The sequence below is a fragment of the Nelusetta ayraudi genome, unplaced genomic scaffold (genome assembly GCF_046127955.1).
Source record: "Nelusetta ayraudi isolate G7.1 ecotype Tasmania unplaced genomic scaffold, CSIRO-AGI_Nayr_v1 ptg000010l, whole genome shotgun sequence".
Classification (NCBI taxonomy): domain Eukaryota; kingdom Metazoa; phylum Chordata; class Actinopteri; order Tetraodontiformes; family Monacanthidae; genus Nelusetta; species Nelusetta ayraudi.
Genome location: NW_027466060.1, coordinates 1,121,201 through 1,138,669, shown reverse-complemented (window position 1 = coordinate 1,138,669; position 17,469 = coordinate 1,121,201). Strand labels below are relative to the sequence as shown.

At 44.4% G+C, this 17,469-nt stretch overlaps 2 protein-coding genes across 2 annotated transcripts; one reads left to right on the top strand and one right to left on the bottom strand.

Annotated features, from left to right (window-relative positions):
- Nucleotides 1-6: 6 nt before the first annotated feature.
- Nucleotides 7-2,071, bottom strand: mmab (metabolism of cobalamin associated B). Its single transcript, XM_076019541.1, has 9 exons — nucleotides 1,900-2,071; nucleotides 1,597-1,655; nucleotides 1,246-1,339; nucleotides 1,089-1,146; nucleotides 906-978; nucleotides 736-833; nucleotides 506-570; nucleotides 328-387; nucleotides 7-241 (listed from the first exon to the last, which is right to left on the bottom strand). The coding sequence occupies exons 1-9, from the start codon at nucleotides 2,001-2,003 to the stop codon at nucleotides 157-159; spliced, it is 696 nt and encodes a 231-aa protein (XP_075875656.1). The 5' UTR covers nucleotides 2,004-2,071; the 3' UTR covers nucleotides 7-156.
- Nucleotides 2,072-2,332: 261 nt separating this feature from the next.
- On the top strand, nucleotides 2,333-8,572 carry mvk (mevalonate kinase). The gene is made up of 10 exons (XM_076019540.1): nucleotides 2,333-2,627; nucleotides 2,819-2,966; nucleotides 3,099-3,243; nucleotides 4,526-4,681; nucleotides 5,203-5,306; nucleotides 5,491-5,536; nucleotides 5,651-5,741; nucleotides 6,115-6,234; nucleotides 6,378-6,531; nucleotides 7,808-8,572. The coding sequence occupies exons 1-10, from the start codon at nucleotides 2,550-2,552 to the stop codon at nucleotides 7,957-7,959; spliced, it is 1,194 nt and encodes a 397-aa protein (XP_075875655.1). The 5' UTR covers nucleotides 2,333-2,549; the 3' UTR covers nucleotides 7,960-8,572.
- Nucleotides 8,573-17,469: the final 8,897 nt, after the last annotated feature.

Below are 17,469 nucleotides of genomic sequence, written 5' to 3'. Positions count from 1 at the left end.
GAAGATGTATAGTATTAACTTTATTCACATTTTGCAAAAAATGAAACAAACATTTTTATTTATCTTAATGTATTTACAGCAACTTGAATATCTGCAACAATCTGCCCATCACCACCCAACAAAATAAAGCCTCATATATTCCATGTGCAAATGTTGTTATTCTGGTCTTCTATAGACAGTTTCCTCAATTCCTTCTTTCATGGATGCATATCTGGCCAGAGTAAACAGGTAATCGCTCAATCTGTTAAAAAAAAAAAAGAGAAAAAAAAGTAAGATCACCATACAGGCGTGATATATGAATGACACTGTTCAAAGCACTGGACTCACCTATTTAAAAACATTGCAACTTCAGGCTCTGCCTCTCCAGCTCGGACAATTGGAACAACGCTGTAAAGAAAACAACCAAAACAATGACACAATAATTTCCCGTTAGCCAACTATGTCAAAACAAGATGGAGTAAGGACATTTTACATTAACAAAGAAAATAATCACACTTCCACTGACCTGCGTTCGGCTCTTCGACACACTGTGCGAGCAACATGCAAAGCTGCACTGCTCTTTCCTCCAGACTGTGACACACAGAGCATTCACATTAGTGCAACTGTGGTAAGAATGTCCACTTGTTGAAACAGACATTTTGGAATTCACAATGAGTCATTCAATATCATTACACTCTCAGAAGGCCCAATACTAGAGTGCTGCCTGAGAAAAAAAAGAAGTAATCATAGACTTACAGGTAAAATGAAGTTTTTCAGAGGAGGGAGTTGTTCGGCAAATCTATCAATCCAGATTTCAAGATTTACGACTGGCCGAGCGGTAAATCTTGTTCTCCCTTGGATAAAATAAACAAAATCAATTACTACAGCAACATAGGCAACATTTGATCTTGTCATTAAATACATACTTAAGTGGCTTTCTCGAGCAGTTGATATAGGGGTGGCTATGTTTGCACCAACGTCGAGTAAAATACACTGTATCTGCAATGAAGAAATTGCACCCATGTCAAAATGTCTATATGGAAGCCCCCCCACGCATGCCTAGCCCATTACTACAACATACAGACATATTTGCAACAATGGGATCATACCTTGTCCAACTGATATATAAATGTATGTCCACTTTCAATGCAAAATTCACGAGCCAAGCTGAAATGTACATTTGAACACAGTCACCTCATGTAAGGCAGATTACAGAAAGAAAAAAAAATCATCAGGATTTCAGAGAGACTTAGGTCAGAAAATTACCCAATGGCTGATGACAACTCATCTGTGCATCCAAGAGCTTCAAAGATAAGATCCTCCTTGGGTCTTCTTTCTCCGGTAAACGTGCTCGAGAAACCTTTAAGATGTTCAAAAGGAAACAGTTAATTGGGCGTCTCACTAAAGAGCTTTCATTCACACAAATAACTGTACTTAAAAAAAATAATAATAAAAAATTAATACCGTGGACAAAATGAGACAAAGTAAAATTAAAAAGTGTTGTTTCAATTAGCTATGTAAATACTCAAGTGCTGCAAGTTCCAAGTTTATTTTTTTTCCTGATAACTAAGAATTGCAAACTTGAATTTATAAAGTTTTCCAAAGTTAAAATACAACCTTTGTCTCCAGTCTTGGTGTATATTTTGACTGTCCTTGTTTCATCACCTTTGGCATAACTGTTGGTCAACGTACGGAAAGGAAGATTACATCAATATCTGCGTTTGAAGGACACTTGTTCTGCCTATGAATATTTCTCATTCAATTCAATTTAATTCAAAAGCAAAGAAACGTGGTTTAAAATAACGTATACGAGCAATCTAAACGCTGGATGAAGCGCTATCCAGCTAACCATGACTTACGACTGACACTCGTTAACTCCCTTAGCACAACGCTACTCATGTAACAGAGCTGTATATCTACCTTCTGTGTAAACAAAGCGTTTCACTTGCTCGACAGAGGCTAGCGAGCCTGCCTGTCCTCACAAAACAGCGCAAATAGGCAGGTTTCAAAAGAAACGACGCCATCAACAGTGCTGACTGAGGGTCAAAAACTAGCTAAACAAACGGGACAGGATACCGACACACATCAGCTTTTTGTCCCCCCGCGCCACCCGTATTTAAGGGGAGTTTCGATTTAATCGCGTGATTGGTCAAGTCACCGGCCGAGGAGGGGAGTAGTAGATGGTGATTGGATGACACAGCATATGTTCATCGTGGTATGGCCGTGATTGGATAATGCAGCCAGAGCCGACGTTCGCCCCCCCCCCCCCCCCCCCCCCCCTCCTGAGTGACACTCGTGTTTTTAACATGGCATTTTCGGAGTGTGAAAGTTAGAGCGTACATGTCATTGTACTTTTTTTACAAATAGCCTTGTATGATGTTTGTGGTCGCTTAAGACTCCGAGTACAAGTGACTGAACTAGCAACTGCTACCTGCTCCCGGAAGGATTAACTATTGCTAAAAGTGTCTAAGCTAGCCGATAATAGCACCGCGTTTGACAGGTCGAACTCAAGGAGCGTCAAGTTGCCCTCTCAGGACGCGTATGTTTGCAGTATTTAAACTATTGCAGACATGAAAGTCAGTGACATCTTCATCTCTGCGCCAGGGAAGGCCATCCTACACGGAGAGCATGCAGTTGTACACGGAAAGGTAAAACAAAAATACAGAGACGGTGAAGATGCCAAATGCTTGCATGTTGGATGTGTGTTTGGTGGTCATTGCGAAAATGAGACTTGTTTGGATCTGAAGTCGTTGTCCCACAATGGGACGAATAGCACGATTTCTTGGAACGTGTGTACAGAAATGACACTGCATGTGCTTGTGTCTTCGCTGCTCCGCAGGTGGCTCTTGCTGTGAGTTTAAACCTGAGGACGTACTTACGATTAAAGGCCACCAACACCGGGAAAGTTTGTGTCAACCTCCCGAACATTGACAGGTTCCTCTGCTGGGACGTGTCTGAACTAAAGCGCGTCATGCCTTTTTGCAGCGGTAATTACAGATGCAGCGCTCAACACGCAAAAGTCTATTTTTCATAAAAAAAATCAAAATCAAAATCGTGCCAATATGTACTTTTTTTTTTTTTTTTTTTTAATGTGTGTTTTTGTGTTTTTCCTCGTGCAGACAGGAGGGAGGAGGTGAAGCTTCTGGATCCTGAACTTATGAGAGGACTTCGTGATTTTGTCGGTGTAGGCGACGGGAACCTGGATACTTGCACCATGGCAACGTTATCCTTCCTCTACATATACCTTTCACTGTTTGGATCGAGGTAAGATAGACTTCCTGAAATCACTAGATAAAATATCCATAATGAGCAACTAAGAGACAGTTATATGTCAGTAGCTGGAGAGAAAATGTGAGAGGCTACTTTGAGGCTACTTTGTTTGAAATAGAATGAATTATAATCATATCTCAAAATAAGTATATTTATACTATTCATTTTTTTTTTTTTTTTTTATTTTAAATTTCAGGTCTCAACTTGACATTGTTTCATTTGTTAATGAGATTCCCCTAAGGTTGAGAGGGGGTGTGTAATGATGTTTTGCTTTTTTGTGTGTGATCAATGATTCAAATGCAGAAGTCATATTCAAAGAGTCATGGCAGGACCTTTGGCTGGCAGTCTATCTATTCAATCTATTGTAAGCATAAGTCACTGAGGTTATTACCTTAAAGCAGTTTCATAAAGCACCACTGTCTAGTGGAAATTCTACAGCATGGCATTCCTCAGACACCTGATTTATACATGAGTAGTTTACATTGAATTAGGATTGTTTTTCATTATCTGCAGCATGGTAAACGTAGGTGACTGTACTTTGCCTTTCAGCAAAAAGAAAACAATGACCCTGTTGCATTTCAGTGTTTCACATTTCTCAAGCACAGGGTGAAATAGTACCAATCGTTCAAATGTACGTCCCCATCTAAATGTATTCATGCCTAATATGAATACTGTCAGAATGCTAGTGAGGCAGTCTCAATGCTTTCATTCAAAGCTCATCCTTGAACATAAAATTGGAAAGAGAAGCGGACAGAAGGCAGGATGTTAGTTATTAGCAGTTCCAGCTGCTGCGAGAAGGGAAGAGGCCCGGGAAGATCAGAGCAGCGTGTTGTCGGCAGGTTTAATCGGCGCAGACACGGTGCTACCCTGTCTGACAGAGGTGATGCTTTCTGACAGGATGGCCACTAATGAGAGTCTGGCACCGGGCCACACTGCAGCCTTTAACAAGTCTGGATGTGTTTTCCTCAGAGAAAAGAACCACAAGATTAGCTTCTAGTTGTTGTTTTTTTTTTCCCCCCTGTCCACACAAAAATGAATTTCCAAGCAAACGGTAACAACGAGGTTCTGTTTCCTGCTGTAGCACCTGGCGAACGTGCAATTTATGCAAACAAATAACTTGCACGCAATGCTGATTCTTGTAGCAACTCCCGCTTTTATTACGGTGTTTGTCATCGTGTAGCTCCGATTAAAGATTTGATTGGAGATCTGTCTGCATCTGATGTAGACCACATGGCAGCGGAAATCTCTCAGTGCTTTTTCCCCCCTCCTCATTCAGCGAACTGCCCAGTGTGACGGTGTCTGTGTGGTCGGAGCTGCCGACCGGGGCAGGACTGGGATCAAGTGCTGCCTACTCTGTGTGTTTGGCTGCAGCCTTGCTGTGCGCCAGTGGGGCCATTCCCTCACCTCTCAAAGAGTGGGATCAGACTGCAAGGTAACAACGTCACATAGGGGATGGTTCCTTTCAAGATGTTTGAGAAATGAAAAGGCTCTAGAATAAGATAATTATGGTTTTAAATTCTGTTCAGACTTGTAGTTGAGGATTATAATGGACCGCAGTCACTGCTATGTGCTTTTTAAATTCAGTAAGAAGAACCTTTATTGATCCCACAGTGGGGAAAGTTGAATAATTATAGCAGCAAAATTTTGATGATGAGTGATTTTTAAAGTTTAACAAATTTCTTTCATTTTTGACACAGTTGTTATTTTGTTTTGACAGTTTTTCCCACATTGTAGAAACCTAAATGTAAAAGAAAAAAAAAAAATCACTGAGCGCAAGGTCACCGTGCCTCAAGTTTGAGAGAAAAATTAACCTCAGTTCAAGTTGATGAGTTTCCCCACAAACTCATCATTCTGTAATTGTGTCCTCAACCTTTGTGTCTCGTCGGGATCTGAAGGAGATTTAGAGGTCAGATCTTCTGGGGGTGGTCGCCGCTCATTTCTGCATAATTGCAGGTGGTGTCAGGAGGACCTCGAGCTGATCAACAGCTGGGCTTTCCAGGGGGAGATGATCATCCATGGTAATCCCTCTGGAGTAGACAACGCTGTCGGAACATGGGGTGAGGCCTTGCAATAATCTGGCATATGGCACAGTGCATATGGTGCTATAACTCCCTCTGTCTTGTTACAAACAGAGCGCTCGATAGTAACATGGCTGACATGCTGCACCATGGCCATCATCATTATCATTATTATTACTATTCTTCCATTTCATCCATCAGAGACTGGTGTTTCTCTCTGCAGGTGGCATGCTGAGGTTCTTGGCTGGGAAGATTATACCACTGAGCAGGTAGTGACGATGATCAATCTCATTGTTTTAACTCTGGTTTAAACAGGCTGCAGTAATTCCGCTGTGATTTTTATTTATAGAACTCTGTCTGTGTGACCTCTGCCGAACTCACAGGGTGCCGCTCTTGAGGATCCTCCTCACCAACACTAAAGTGCCGCGCAGCACCAAGGTGCTTGTTGCCGGGGTGAAAGACAAGATTAACAAGGTACTAAATGGCTCCTTCATGCCTGTGTCTCACTTGCTGACACTGTAATTAATATAATAGGCGGCACTTTTGCTCGGCAGATACTCCAGAGCCTGCCTCTGAGTGCCTTCATAAAATATTGAAATTAAACTTTCATCCAGCGTGCCGGTGCACCGGTGCTGTGGTAGAAACCGGCGTGGTGCCCAGATTTCTGTCTCACTCTTGGGTAACAGCAGTGTCGTGGCAGTGTTTTAATTATCTTGGGACACAAACCAAAATCCAACCTGCAATTTTAAAATTATGCAATTTCCTCCATTCAAAATTCCTCGGAGAGTTTTATTACTCAAGTGCTGCTGCGCTCACGCGGTTAATCGCTTCTTCTCCGCTCTCCTAGTTTCCCTCCATCATGACACCGGTGCTGGATTCAGTCGATGCCGTTTCCTGCACGTGTGAGAAGGTGCTGTCAGAGATGACCAGTCGCCCCATCACCGGAGAACACTACAATATTCTCGAGGTACCGATTATGAACGGATTACATCAGGCCCGTTTGTAATTTGAGCGTAATTGTTACATCACCGCCTCTTCCCTCCCTCCTTTCTCCTACTTTCCGCCGAAAGCGACAAGGTTTGTCATCAGCTGTCTCACCTCCATTTCTAGGAGCTCATAGACGTTAACCAGCACCATCTGAATGTGATGGGCGTGGGACACCCTTCCCTGGACACACTGTGCCGGATCACGCTAGCCAGAGGGCTTCACAGCAAGCTAACAGGCGCCGGTGGAGGAGGCTGTGGCATCACTCTTCTCAGACCAGGTACTTTCTGCTAGACCGCAAGTCTTGATGAACAACATTGGGTGAAAACATTTTAAAATAATCAAACTATTAATGGAGTTTTATCACACATAAAAAAGCTCAGTCCACTAAATGAGTACAACAGACTGCTTAAAAACAAATGAGAGAAATGTAGAATTGGGCCAGTTAATAAAATAATATTATACATTGTAAAATGCATCAAGAAATGCAACTGAGATTTCCATTGCTTTTATAAAACGTACATTACACATGTATTACACATTTATAAACATACCTTTCAAGCCTTTATGCTGAGTTTGCTTCATACTAACTAATCCGTACAACAAAACTGAGATAAAAACCAGGAAGCCCATTAGTTCAATACCAATTAGGCTTTGATTTGGGACAGAGGTTCTGTCTGCCTGTAACCTTTGATCCTAGATCAGTAGAGAAAAGGTCCAGATACAGATGTGACCATCTTTTAAAGGAGATACCGAACAGCAAAGTCTCTGCAGCATTAACAACACTTTACTCTGCTAAACACGGTAATGCATTAAGATCAAGAAAGCTCTGTCTGAAAGTCAAATAGCGTTTGCTGGTAAATGCAGGCTTTAAATGAATGTGTCCTTGCTGAATTTACATCGACATTTTGTAGCCCGAGACAGCAAACATAAAGAGGAAGTGCGCAATCTAAAAAGTGTTTTTCCAGAGGGATGCTTTGGACGGATGGCCTTTAATGATTCCCTGCCTTTAAATCTTTTTTTTTTATTATTTGTTGCTCGAATTGTCACAAACGCTGCACCGCTTCAGTTCTCTTCACTCCACCAGCATCTGTCCCCGTCTCTTCCCATCCCATCATTTGATTTGATGGGCCAGACTGCCACGACCACTAACAAATATTGTGCTTCCCCTCCCACCATCACTCACTCTTCCTCCCTCAAACAATAAAAGTGGCTTGCAGGAAATGACTGCCGCCGCCGCTGTATCATCCCGTCTTTTAGGAAAACAAACAGCGGAAGAACCTGCAAGTTGCGGCTTTGTTTATGCCTGCGGTCTGCAGCAGAGTGATTTTTAATGAAAGTCCTCCAAATAGACTTCCTAATGCCTCATGTTTCTGCCTGTGTGAAGTGCAGCTCTGCTCTGGCGCCGTCAAAGAGTTTGCAAATTGACTCGTTGACCTGCGAGCGGCGCTGTTTCTCTCTCTCTCTCTCTTGCGCAGCGTTTGGTGCTTTTTGGCGGAATTTAGCGCCGCGGCGCTACCACTGTCTGACGCTGTCATGCGGTGTTTATCTTCTAGAGACTGACTCGCTCGTTGTCCAAGCAACCGTGCAGGACTTGAAGGACTGCGGCTTCGACTGCTGGGAAACGAGCATCGGTGGTCCGGGGGTCCAGCAGCACTCGCCGCTCTCTGTGAAGGAGGACATTCTGGAGATTTTGAGGCAGTACTGAAAACCAACGCATGACTGCTGGAGACATGGCAGGACTCTCCGTCTGCTCAGTGTTTTGGCGGCGCTTTAATTAAGTGAGCCAAGTGGACCAAAGAAAGTTTTACAGCAAGCAGCGTCGTATGGACTAATTATAGATTTCACCGGCTGATAATCTAATCCGGAGATTAACCACAAGGTTGAGGTGCCTGACAAATTAATTGGATCATGATGAGGATTTCATTTTTTCGGGGGAAGCACACCATGCAGCGTATGCGTCGTCAAACACACCGACTGGAGGACCGCCACGTGCACCGAGTGCTCTGACCAATAGATGGCATTAGAGGGTTGCGTTATGACTTTGGGAAAAAAAAGGAAAAAAAAATCCATTTTCAGAAGCAGGGTTGCGAGAGACTGCGATAAACTGATTAATGTGAAGAGAAGCACGGGCAGAGTTAATTCATACTTCCATCCAAACGTTTAACTCGGGTCGGCCGGCCTGTCTTAATGGATTACATGATTGTCAGTAAGTGCACGCGACTGAGTGGCGTAACGTGCGGGGTGGCTGGACGAGCACCGGAATGAAAAGTGCTCATTTGTCCAAATACTTTCGCAGAAATTGATAATGAGATTATGGGGGGGGAAAAAAAAAAAAAAAAATCAAATTGAGTTCTTTTATCTTTTAATTATTTAGGATTCCACTCACACCTGCATGGGGGGGCCACAAAAGTGAATGGTTCTAATTCTAAATCAAACCGTTAATATTTAAGAGTGCGTCATAACATCTGAGGCCAGCGTGTAATAATGTGACGGTGGACTCTGAGGGCTGGACGCACTTCCTGTTCCAATGTTGTAACACAGTTGTAGATAAAAATCACTGAGAAGCTGCTGCTCGGCGCGGCAATGAAATTTCGTCAAAACACAAACAATTTCAATGGATTTTGGTGTCTTATTCAATTCACGTTGTGTGTCGCTCGCAATGATATCACATCCACGCTGTTCCTTTTCCAGGGTGAAGCCTAACTGGCTGTGTCATTTCCTAATTGAGGCCGGGGTGGAGGTGGGTGGGAGAGGGGGCCGCCGGGGGGGCGGGGGGGTCAGCAGGGGTGTGTTCTCTTCCGGAGCCTCTGGATTAGTGCCACTATAATGCGAATCAACAACAACCAGTGGCCCCCTCCGCTTGCGCTTTGCACATTTGTGCTGATGCATATGCACACACACGCCAGCTCTTCGCCCGGATTCCTCTCCGCCTAATTGCTCGTCCTCCGAGGCGCCCCCCCAAAAGAAAAAAAAAAAAAAAAAATATATATATATATATATATATGTATTACGCACATACGGGAACACAAATCTGTTTAGAATATCCCAGATTTGTGGGGAAAAGGTCAGCGCGGGATTCGCTGGGATCTAAATATCCATTTCATTTTCTATTTTTTAAATGTCATGAAGATTGAGTAGCGGGGAGTCTGGCAGCGTACGTGAATAAACAACATTTGTCACCCTCCCTGCTTTTCCGCCTGGCCCCCTCTGTCCTCTTGAATTGTGTCATCTTTGTGTCAGGGCAGACCCCCTCCCACCCCCCGTCACCGCTCTGCACAGTTGCCCCCAACCCCTGCTGGAATTTAATTACCACTGCGCTTTTCAATTGGAATGGCATTGACGAGGGGGGGACGAGAGGGAGGCAGCGCAGCTCGTTCTCCCTCTTTCTCTTCTCTGTCTTGGTGCGTGTGTGTATATGCATCTTTTTTTTTTCTGTCAATGTCAGCGCCTGCTTCTTTCTGCTCTGATGAATAGAATCAAAATAGGCCCGCAGATGATTTTAGATAACAGAAGGCGTGGTGGTGGTAAAAAAAGAAAAAAAGAAAAGAAGAAGTCAAGGATAGAGTGGGAACTCAGGAGTGAGGGAGGGGGGGGGTGTAATGGTAAACATCAGCGTGTTGCCTCAGCTTGAGGAAGGACATGCAGGAATCATTCAATGTTAAAGAAGTTTGCTCTGGCAGAATCAATGTCAGGGGAGGGAGAGGAGGGGGGGGGCCGGGGGGGGCAGGGGGGGGGGGGGGTCCAGGATGCGTAATTCATTTTGTCCAGGCAGCAGGAATGAAATGTTAAATGTGAGTTTGCTGAGCGGCCGCGCTCGCCGTGGCACATTCCCTCTGGTCTCTCAGTCGACTGGCGAAACGCTTGTCAGGAGCCATTAACTCTGAATACAGAATTAGACCTGACTGACAAGATATCATCTTGCTGTTGGCCACTGGTTTTTATTAACAGCAATCCCGCGCCCGACTTCCTGTAGCCGACCGCCGTCGTTCACATCGAAAGTCTCCCGGATCGAAATATGTTGTCGGTTACAATGATGAAACGAAACCTCGTTGCTGGAAAATGGAATTTGTGCTTTAAACTGGGAGGGCGAACGTCGTCCCCACCGGCACTGGGTGGCACACTGACAAAGGCAACATCACAATCATGAGGCTCTCCCCGTCATCATGGGCTGTGTGATCCCCCTGGGGGTGCTTGCCCTTTCAGTTAGAAGTGGGTGGCAGACAGCGGCGATAGTAGGGGTCCAATTAAGACGGCAGGGTGCAGTATTCCTGTCAAAGAACTTCCAGGGTTTTGTTTTTGCAAAGAACGTTGCGCTGTTTGACTTCCTGCCAGAAAGAAGAAGGAAAGAAAGAAAGAAAGAAGAAATCAACCCTCCAGGTTATATACAATTTCTAAAATGGCTTGCAGGTCCTGTTTAATTTTCTTTGCTATACAATTTGACATGTCAAATATTTATCACTCATAATTACCATTTGTGCATTAACAGATGATATAATTTGGAAGTATCAATAATTCATACAGAAAATAAAGTGCAACGACAGCAGACTGCCTGTTTTGTTTCTGTTTTTGCTATGACGTTGCAACTGTTGCTTGAATGCTAAAATGTCTGTTTTAAAGGCCCAATGTGCAGCTTTTACTTGGTTGTATTTGCGGGAAATTAAATATACACTCTAGTTATTTAGATTCATATACATGCAGTGTTGTATTGGCTAATAATAAGCATTTATATAGTGATCAAATACAGTGAATAAAGAGGCTCAGTTGTAAAAGGGGTGGTCATCTCGCACCACCAGGATTTCACTGTCATCCAGTAGTTCTCCTCAGGGGTTCTGTGATTATCCCCCCCCCCCCTTCCCCTGACACCAGCGCTGGTGTATGAAAGATGCGAGATCAAGTTGGACATCAGACAACAGGGTTTAATATGAGGGTAGCCTTTCCCAAATTGAATTTGCTGTCAAGAGAACAATGTTTGCAGAGTGATGCTGAAGTCGCCTGCTTACTGCCGGGCGGCTCATTCAGCCCAGCAGTCTGCCTTGAATTCACAGTGTCATGGCTGAAGCTAACATCGCACATGGCCATTGGGAGTGAACCCATTTGGGATAAAAAAAAATAAGGATGTTTTACTCTGACATTTAAAATGTGAATCGCTTCTATATCGGACGTATTTCTAGATTCCAGATGTCAGTTACCTTCACCAAGAACCTGATCTTTTGGTGGCTGTTACACTGTCACATTGTCACATGTCAAGATTTTCCATTTTCCTCCTTGGCTCTAATCATACACTGTGTATAAACCTGACAATTTGGTGTGTGTATTTGTACTGTGCCGCTTTTGGGTGGTTTGTGCCTCATAAGTGCTCCCTGTCTTTGACCTAAAAGCCATTGTTAACGTCTTAAAGTAATTTCAGGATGAATATGACACAGAAATCATTTGGGCCGATCGCCCGGGGACCCTGACACTCTGGACAGTGTGACGGACTGATATTGTGCTTAATAACACAGCAAACAGTCGACAAAGTGCTGGAAAGCATCCTGCTTTGCGCTGTGTTCAATGTGCGATTCCTTTTGCATGATTTTTTTTTTCCTCCCCCAGTCTTAACCCCACTGTCAGACTAAACACTACCCATGTGGTTTCCACCCAGAGGGTCTGTTTGGTCTGTGAGCAGCCTTCACTTGTGTTTACCAATGTATAGAGCTGCTTGAGCAGTATTATTTGTAAACCATGGAAATGCACGACACAGAGCGACTCCTCGTCCACGTCCCGTTTTTTTTTTTTTTTTTTTCCATCATGGAATTGTATCATGTCGTCGTATTGATCCAGTAATTGATTCTGCGGAGTCGAGGGCACCTGCAACATGTCACTCCTCAGCGCCAGCAGCGCTCTTGTTTAATTGCGGGCTAAGGCGCTGGTTTTTCTTGTTGCCTTTGAAAAGCCTCATTGATTTTTATACCACCCTTCATCCTGGCTGTTCCCCGTTTTAAGAGCAAATCCCCTGCGTCGAGGTTGCCCACAACGTGCGAGTATGAAACCTGTCAGCGCTTTCTCCACAGGGTTTTCCAGGTGCAGTCCGTGCATGTTAAAGCTGGAGCTAAAACAGACGGAAGTCTGCAGGATTTCAGATGAACGTGAGGCCGTGCCGGAAAGACCCTGATCTGGAAGATGTGTTTTTGATTAGGTTTGTCAAAAAGTCCATGTAGAAATGATGAGATGGGACCCATTAGGTTGAGTGCTATTTCCTTCTCTGGAGGAGACGTGTCAAATCGGTCACTGTAGTTTATCCTGTTTTTATTTATAATGTGTAAGCAATTATAGGTGTAATGAAAAAAAAAATCCACTTTAAAAATACATTTCTTTTATTAATCTGAAGCCTGTAATCCTGACAGGGATTGTGATTTCCTTTCAGGATTTACACTGTGCATTAGGAACTGGCACACAAACGCATTCAGTGCACCAGGGTCTGCATGGAACAAAAATAACCTAAATGAAATTTGATTTGCATTAATTTGAGAAACAGCTTATCTAACATTCATACTTTGAGCCCGCTTTGAATTAGAAATAGGTTCTCATCATTTCCCCGGGATTGCAGCCAATTTATTGGATCCACCCCCCACCCCCAACCGCAGCTCAGAGGAGGAGGATGATGATCTCAAACTGTTATCACATGACACTGTGTGATTGATGGACCATTAAAATGTCAGCCAGATGTACTTAAAACTGCAGCTTTTAGTTTGATAAATCACGGCACAAATGGATACATAAAGCTGTTAGAAACAAATATTCCCGTCTCGAGCTATCTGGAGTCAGATAGTAATGGATGCTCGCTATGGCAGTCTGTCTGTCTGTCTGTCTGTCTGTCTGTCTGTCTGTATCTTTACATTCAACCCCCCCCCTCTTCCCACCCCGCCGCCTGAGCATCTCTCGACCGGTTGCCGCCACGTAATTACAACGGGACAGGTAGGAGTGTTCATATTTCATCTGCTGTATTCAAGATAACATCTAATAATCCGAAAGCGTCGCAAAATTGGTATCTCGTTGCTCATGCATTATGAATGAGCCACTGATTGCTTTTTTGCATAGATTAGCAATCATTTTGCGGGGATCTTTTCCACAAAAATGTGCTGGGACGGCTCTATCTCCCCTTCTGCCGAGTCGAGGTGAAACAGCCTGCCTCTTTTTTTTATGATAACGCGGATCAGGTGATAGCACTTCTCCCCCCTCCGCTAACCGCTCTCTCTCTCTCTCTCTCTCTCTCTCTTGCTCTCTGACTTGTTTCACTATGCATGCCGTTGCAGGGGGATAAGTGTAATTTTCGGCCTACTTCGCCGACTGATTGCTCACTTAGCGAGCGTGTTCGGCATCTGCAGCCTGATTATATTTGTAGCCGAGTGGCTGGGATCCTTTGTCATCAAAGTAAACATTTGCAGACTCCAAAGTGCAGGGGGGGGGGGGGAGGAAAAAAAAAAATCCTCCAAGTTTGTTCAACCTATACAAATATCCCGGTGACCTCTGGCCGTCCTGAATGGTTGTCTCAGACTGGGATCACACATCGGGGGTGTCTATGGTCTGGTGGGTAGGAAAATAGGCGGATGATCGGGTTGCACTGTGAGGTCCCAGGCGAGGTTTACATACACATGCTTCTTTCCTGTCAGGCAAATAACCTGCTTTAGCTTGGAGATGACCTACAAAATTAAAGGAGCCATCAGGTTAACTGCTAAACCTAAAACACATGGAGCTGTGGCGGTTTGTTTGAGGAGGGTGGGTCTTTGGTTAGGCCTGAGTGCGCACACAAGCTGTCTGTTCTCTCTGATATTGTGTGGAATGGAGTGCATTTTAAACAGCAGAATGAAGACTTTTCTTTAAAGTGGAGACATTGGGTATTGATACATGACTGGTTGTCACCTTTACCTCACAACTTTGTCGTTAGATATCAGAATGAAGACTTGTGTTTAGAGCAGGCAAATGGGAAATGAAAGTAAGACTGCAAAGTCTGGTAAAAAGATAAAAAGACAGAGGTGTGTATGCCTGGGGGAAACTAGAAAAACAGTGGCATCATCGATTAGCGATGTTTTCCGTCTACCGCTGCTGTGCACACAACTTTATGAACCTCCTATGGGCTGAAATCTTGAAATAACCTAAACATAAAAAAACAAACAAACACAGCACTTAATGCGAAATAAATGAGGACTTGCAAGGGCAGAGTAATTAAACTGGCACAGCAATGAAAAGGCGGCAATTGAAAAGGCGGCAAAAACAGTTGTGCTGCGGTGACATTGAAACTGTGACAGGTTTATAGGACGTCTGTCGAGTAGAAACAGATAAACGGTTGCTTTGACGTCTAGCGCTGAACACAGACGCTGAAAACTGCTCAACGGCACATTCCCCCCCCCCACCCTCTGCTTTTGCAAAATTAACCTTTGTCGAAATGGTAGCAGTTAGCCGGGGGGGGGGGGCAGGGGAGGAGGAGGAGGGGGGTCGGGGGTGGTATTACATCTGCCTTTATGAGTTCTTAACAAACACTCTGGTGAAAGGAAAGATGCATTGTGCGGACTCCTGCAGCAAGTGAAGGCGGCCGAGGGCTCATTACACTGATGATGTCAGCGGCGTGGACCTGCGTCTCAGCTGCGCCTCGTCACTGATTGAGCAACAAAGGGGAAAACTGCCACCAGTGTGAGTGACCATGAGGTGTGTGCATGCCTGCGCTGCGTCCCCCCCATTGTAACCCTTGGCCTCTGCTCCCTCCCCCAGATGGGCAGCCTCTCAACCAGGACCCTGTGGAGGTTGGTGCCCTCTGCCTGACAGCCTGTCACTGCGCTATGGTGCTGATTTTTTTTTTTTTTTATACCCCCCCCCCTTCCAGAGGAGATGGTGTCTGATTGGGAGCAGTGTGTGAATAGCCCTGTCACACTCGATAAGCCAGCAAGACGACCTGTGACGGGGACATATGGCATGTTTGACAGGGAGAGAGGGTGCGAATCGCACTGAATGATAAAATGGTGTTTTTCCCCCTTCGGCAATGTCATGCTTTCAGGCAAGCGTGCCGACCATCGCTCACTCAAGCGGCTGACTCCGGCCTCCTTGTGACATCTCCTTCAAGGTCCCGGGCTTCTCAGCCTCGCGCCCCGGCCAATTCTTACACTAACAGTCTGTGCCGCTCGCAGCTGCTCCGCTAGCTTGTCGGAGTGTGGAACCATAATTGGATATCAGTTTAGTTTAGCGATGCAGGCTGGGGAAAGGATTCATCCTAAGAGCGCGCTCCCCTTGAAGCTCTCCAAAGCGGCTCCAGCAGTCCTTCATCCTGTCTCTCCTCGGCCTGTCACACGTCTCACATTCTTGATTAATACGCGCACTGTCTCATCAAGCCGCTGTTAATTGATGGGTTCAGCCTCCTCGGGATTTATTTAAAGGGACAGGGGGGAGAGCGGAGAAAGGGAAAGGGAGGCGGCGGACAAACGGGCCGGGATTCAAGTGTGTCTGGGAAATTTATTGAGTCGAGCGGCACGTCTCTCATCCTTACTGTCAGCTGGGTCTTGACTTCTGCTGTTGCAGCCTCAACTCCCATCCTGTCAAGTGTCACATTGTCTGTGTTTGTGGCTGTGACAGACAGCCCAGGTGTCACACTCAGGCTTCAGTGCACCATCAGACACCCCTTCTCTCCCCCTAGTCCCCGGTGGCTCGCAGTCAGGGAGACGGCACAGTCCAATAACCCCTCTGAAACCCAGCATGTCTGGCTCCCCGGGGACTCCCCTGCCGAGTTTACTCTCTGTCCATTGGGCCAGAACTTAGAAACTCTGCCAATGGCCGCATGATCCTGCTTTCACTCTGAATGCTAATTATAACACTCCAACTGCTCCGGCGCTGCTTCTGCCATCATCGTTGCTTTTTGTCCTGCACGAAGCAAAGAAGTAGGACAGGCTTTTTGTTTTTTTTTGGTGGACAACGTGGAGTTTGGGGCCATTTGGTCGTTGTTGATTGGATGTTCCGGAGGAATGTTTAACATTAGCAGCTTTACGATTTATATTGTGAGTGTCTGTGAATGACAACAAAAAGCCATTGTATACACACAGCCTATTTGCAGTTTCCTTGTGCCCACCATCATCACCAAGCTGCACGTGGAATGTTCTAATAGTTTGTGTCGTGTTCCCCAACATTCTGCTGTTTCCCCTTCACCGTCTGTGTTTTAACACAACGACCGACATACATTTCAGAACGTGCGTTCACATCCAAAAGAAAGATCTTTATAAGCCTTAAAGGAACAATAATGGAATGTGATTTCTTCTCCTGATTTAGTTTGAGCGCGCATGTCTCAGCTCGTTGGGAATGGGGATTGTTTGGAGAGGTCAGGACGCTGACATGGTGTTTTTAGAGCTTCCTTGCTAAAACAGGGTAAATATTTGATCAGCTGTGAAGTTTATTCGCTCTTTGTGTTACATGGCTCACATGTTATTTCAGAGCGTAATCCACTGTTTCAAAGCGTCTCTCGCTTCGTCTAATGTGCAGGATGGCCCGCTGCCTTAATATTTGTTTTCATGTGTGACTTGAATACCGAATGCCTCACTTGGTACCAATATCACTTGAAGGGGGCTGGGCTGGCGGTGCAAGTATTGGTGCGATAATCATTCTCAGCCTATGAAGCTGGTTATAATTTCAAAAATAAAATTGCAATGCACTTTTTACTGCTTTATATGTAGTTACTCATCAATACTTCAGTCATTCAGTTACTTCTGTGTCTAATGTTTGAGACAGATGAATGTCTTAAAATGTATAAATATAGATAAAATTCAGACGTTATAATATATACTAGTTAGAAATTTTAAAATAATTTGAGTTGATGAATTTGGTAATATGACAATATATATATATATATATATATATATATATATATATAGAAAAGAGAGCTTGTTTTTTTCCCTCCCTACCAGACTGGAAACATGTTGTTTATGACCTTTAATGCAAAATATGTCATTGTTAGACTCATTGCCTATTATCTAAATAATACATTTAAAAAAAGACTAAAATACTATAATATATTATATTATTGTTCAGATTGCATCTTTCAATCACAGTTTGGACTTTAGTTCTTGAATATCTATAAGTGGTTTTGACATTTACCCCCTGTCGTCCAGGGCAGTGTGAGCACTGTGTGACAGCAGCTGTTCCACCGGACACTGCGCCGAGCTGAGCAGAGAAAGGCCAGGACCTCCACTCATTGACCCTG

Bases quoted from the DNA above. Each gene is read 5' to 3' on its own strand.
- mmab (XM_076019541.1), bottom strand. From the start codon at position 2,003: ATGGCGTCGTTTCTTTTGAAACCTGCCTATTTGCGCTGTTTTGTGAGG. The intron at 979-1,088 runs GTATGATCCCAT...TCTTCATTGCAG, and splicing joins TTATATATCAGTTGGACAAG to ATACAGTGTATTTTACTCGA. The intron at 242-327 runs GTGAGTCCAGTG...TTTTTTTAACAG, and splicing joins GTTGCAATGTTTTTAAATAG to ATTGAGCGATTACCTGTTTA.
- mvk (XM_076019540.1), top strand. From the start codon at position 2,550: ATGAAAGTCAGTGACATCTTCATCTCTGCGCCAGGGAAGGCCATCCTA. The intron at 4,682-5,202 runs GTAACAACGTCA...GCATAATTGCAG, and splicing joins GAGTGGGATCAGACTGCAAG to GTGGTGTCAGGAGGACCTCG. The intron at 5,537-5,650 runs GTAGTGACGATG...CCGAACTCACAG, and splicing joins AAGATTATACCACTGAGCAG to GGTGCCGCTCTTGAGGATCC.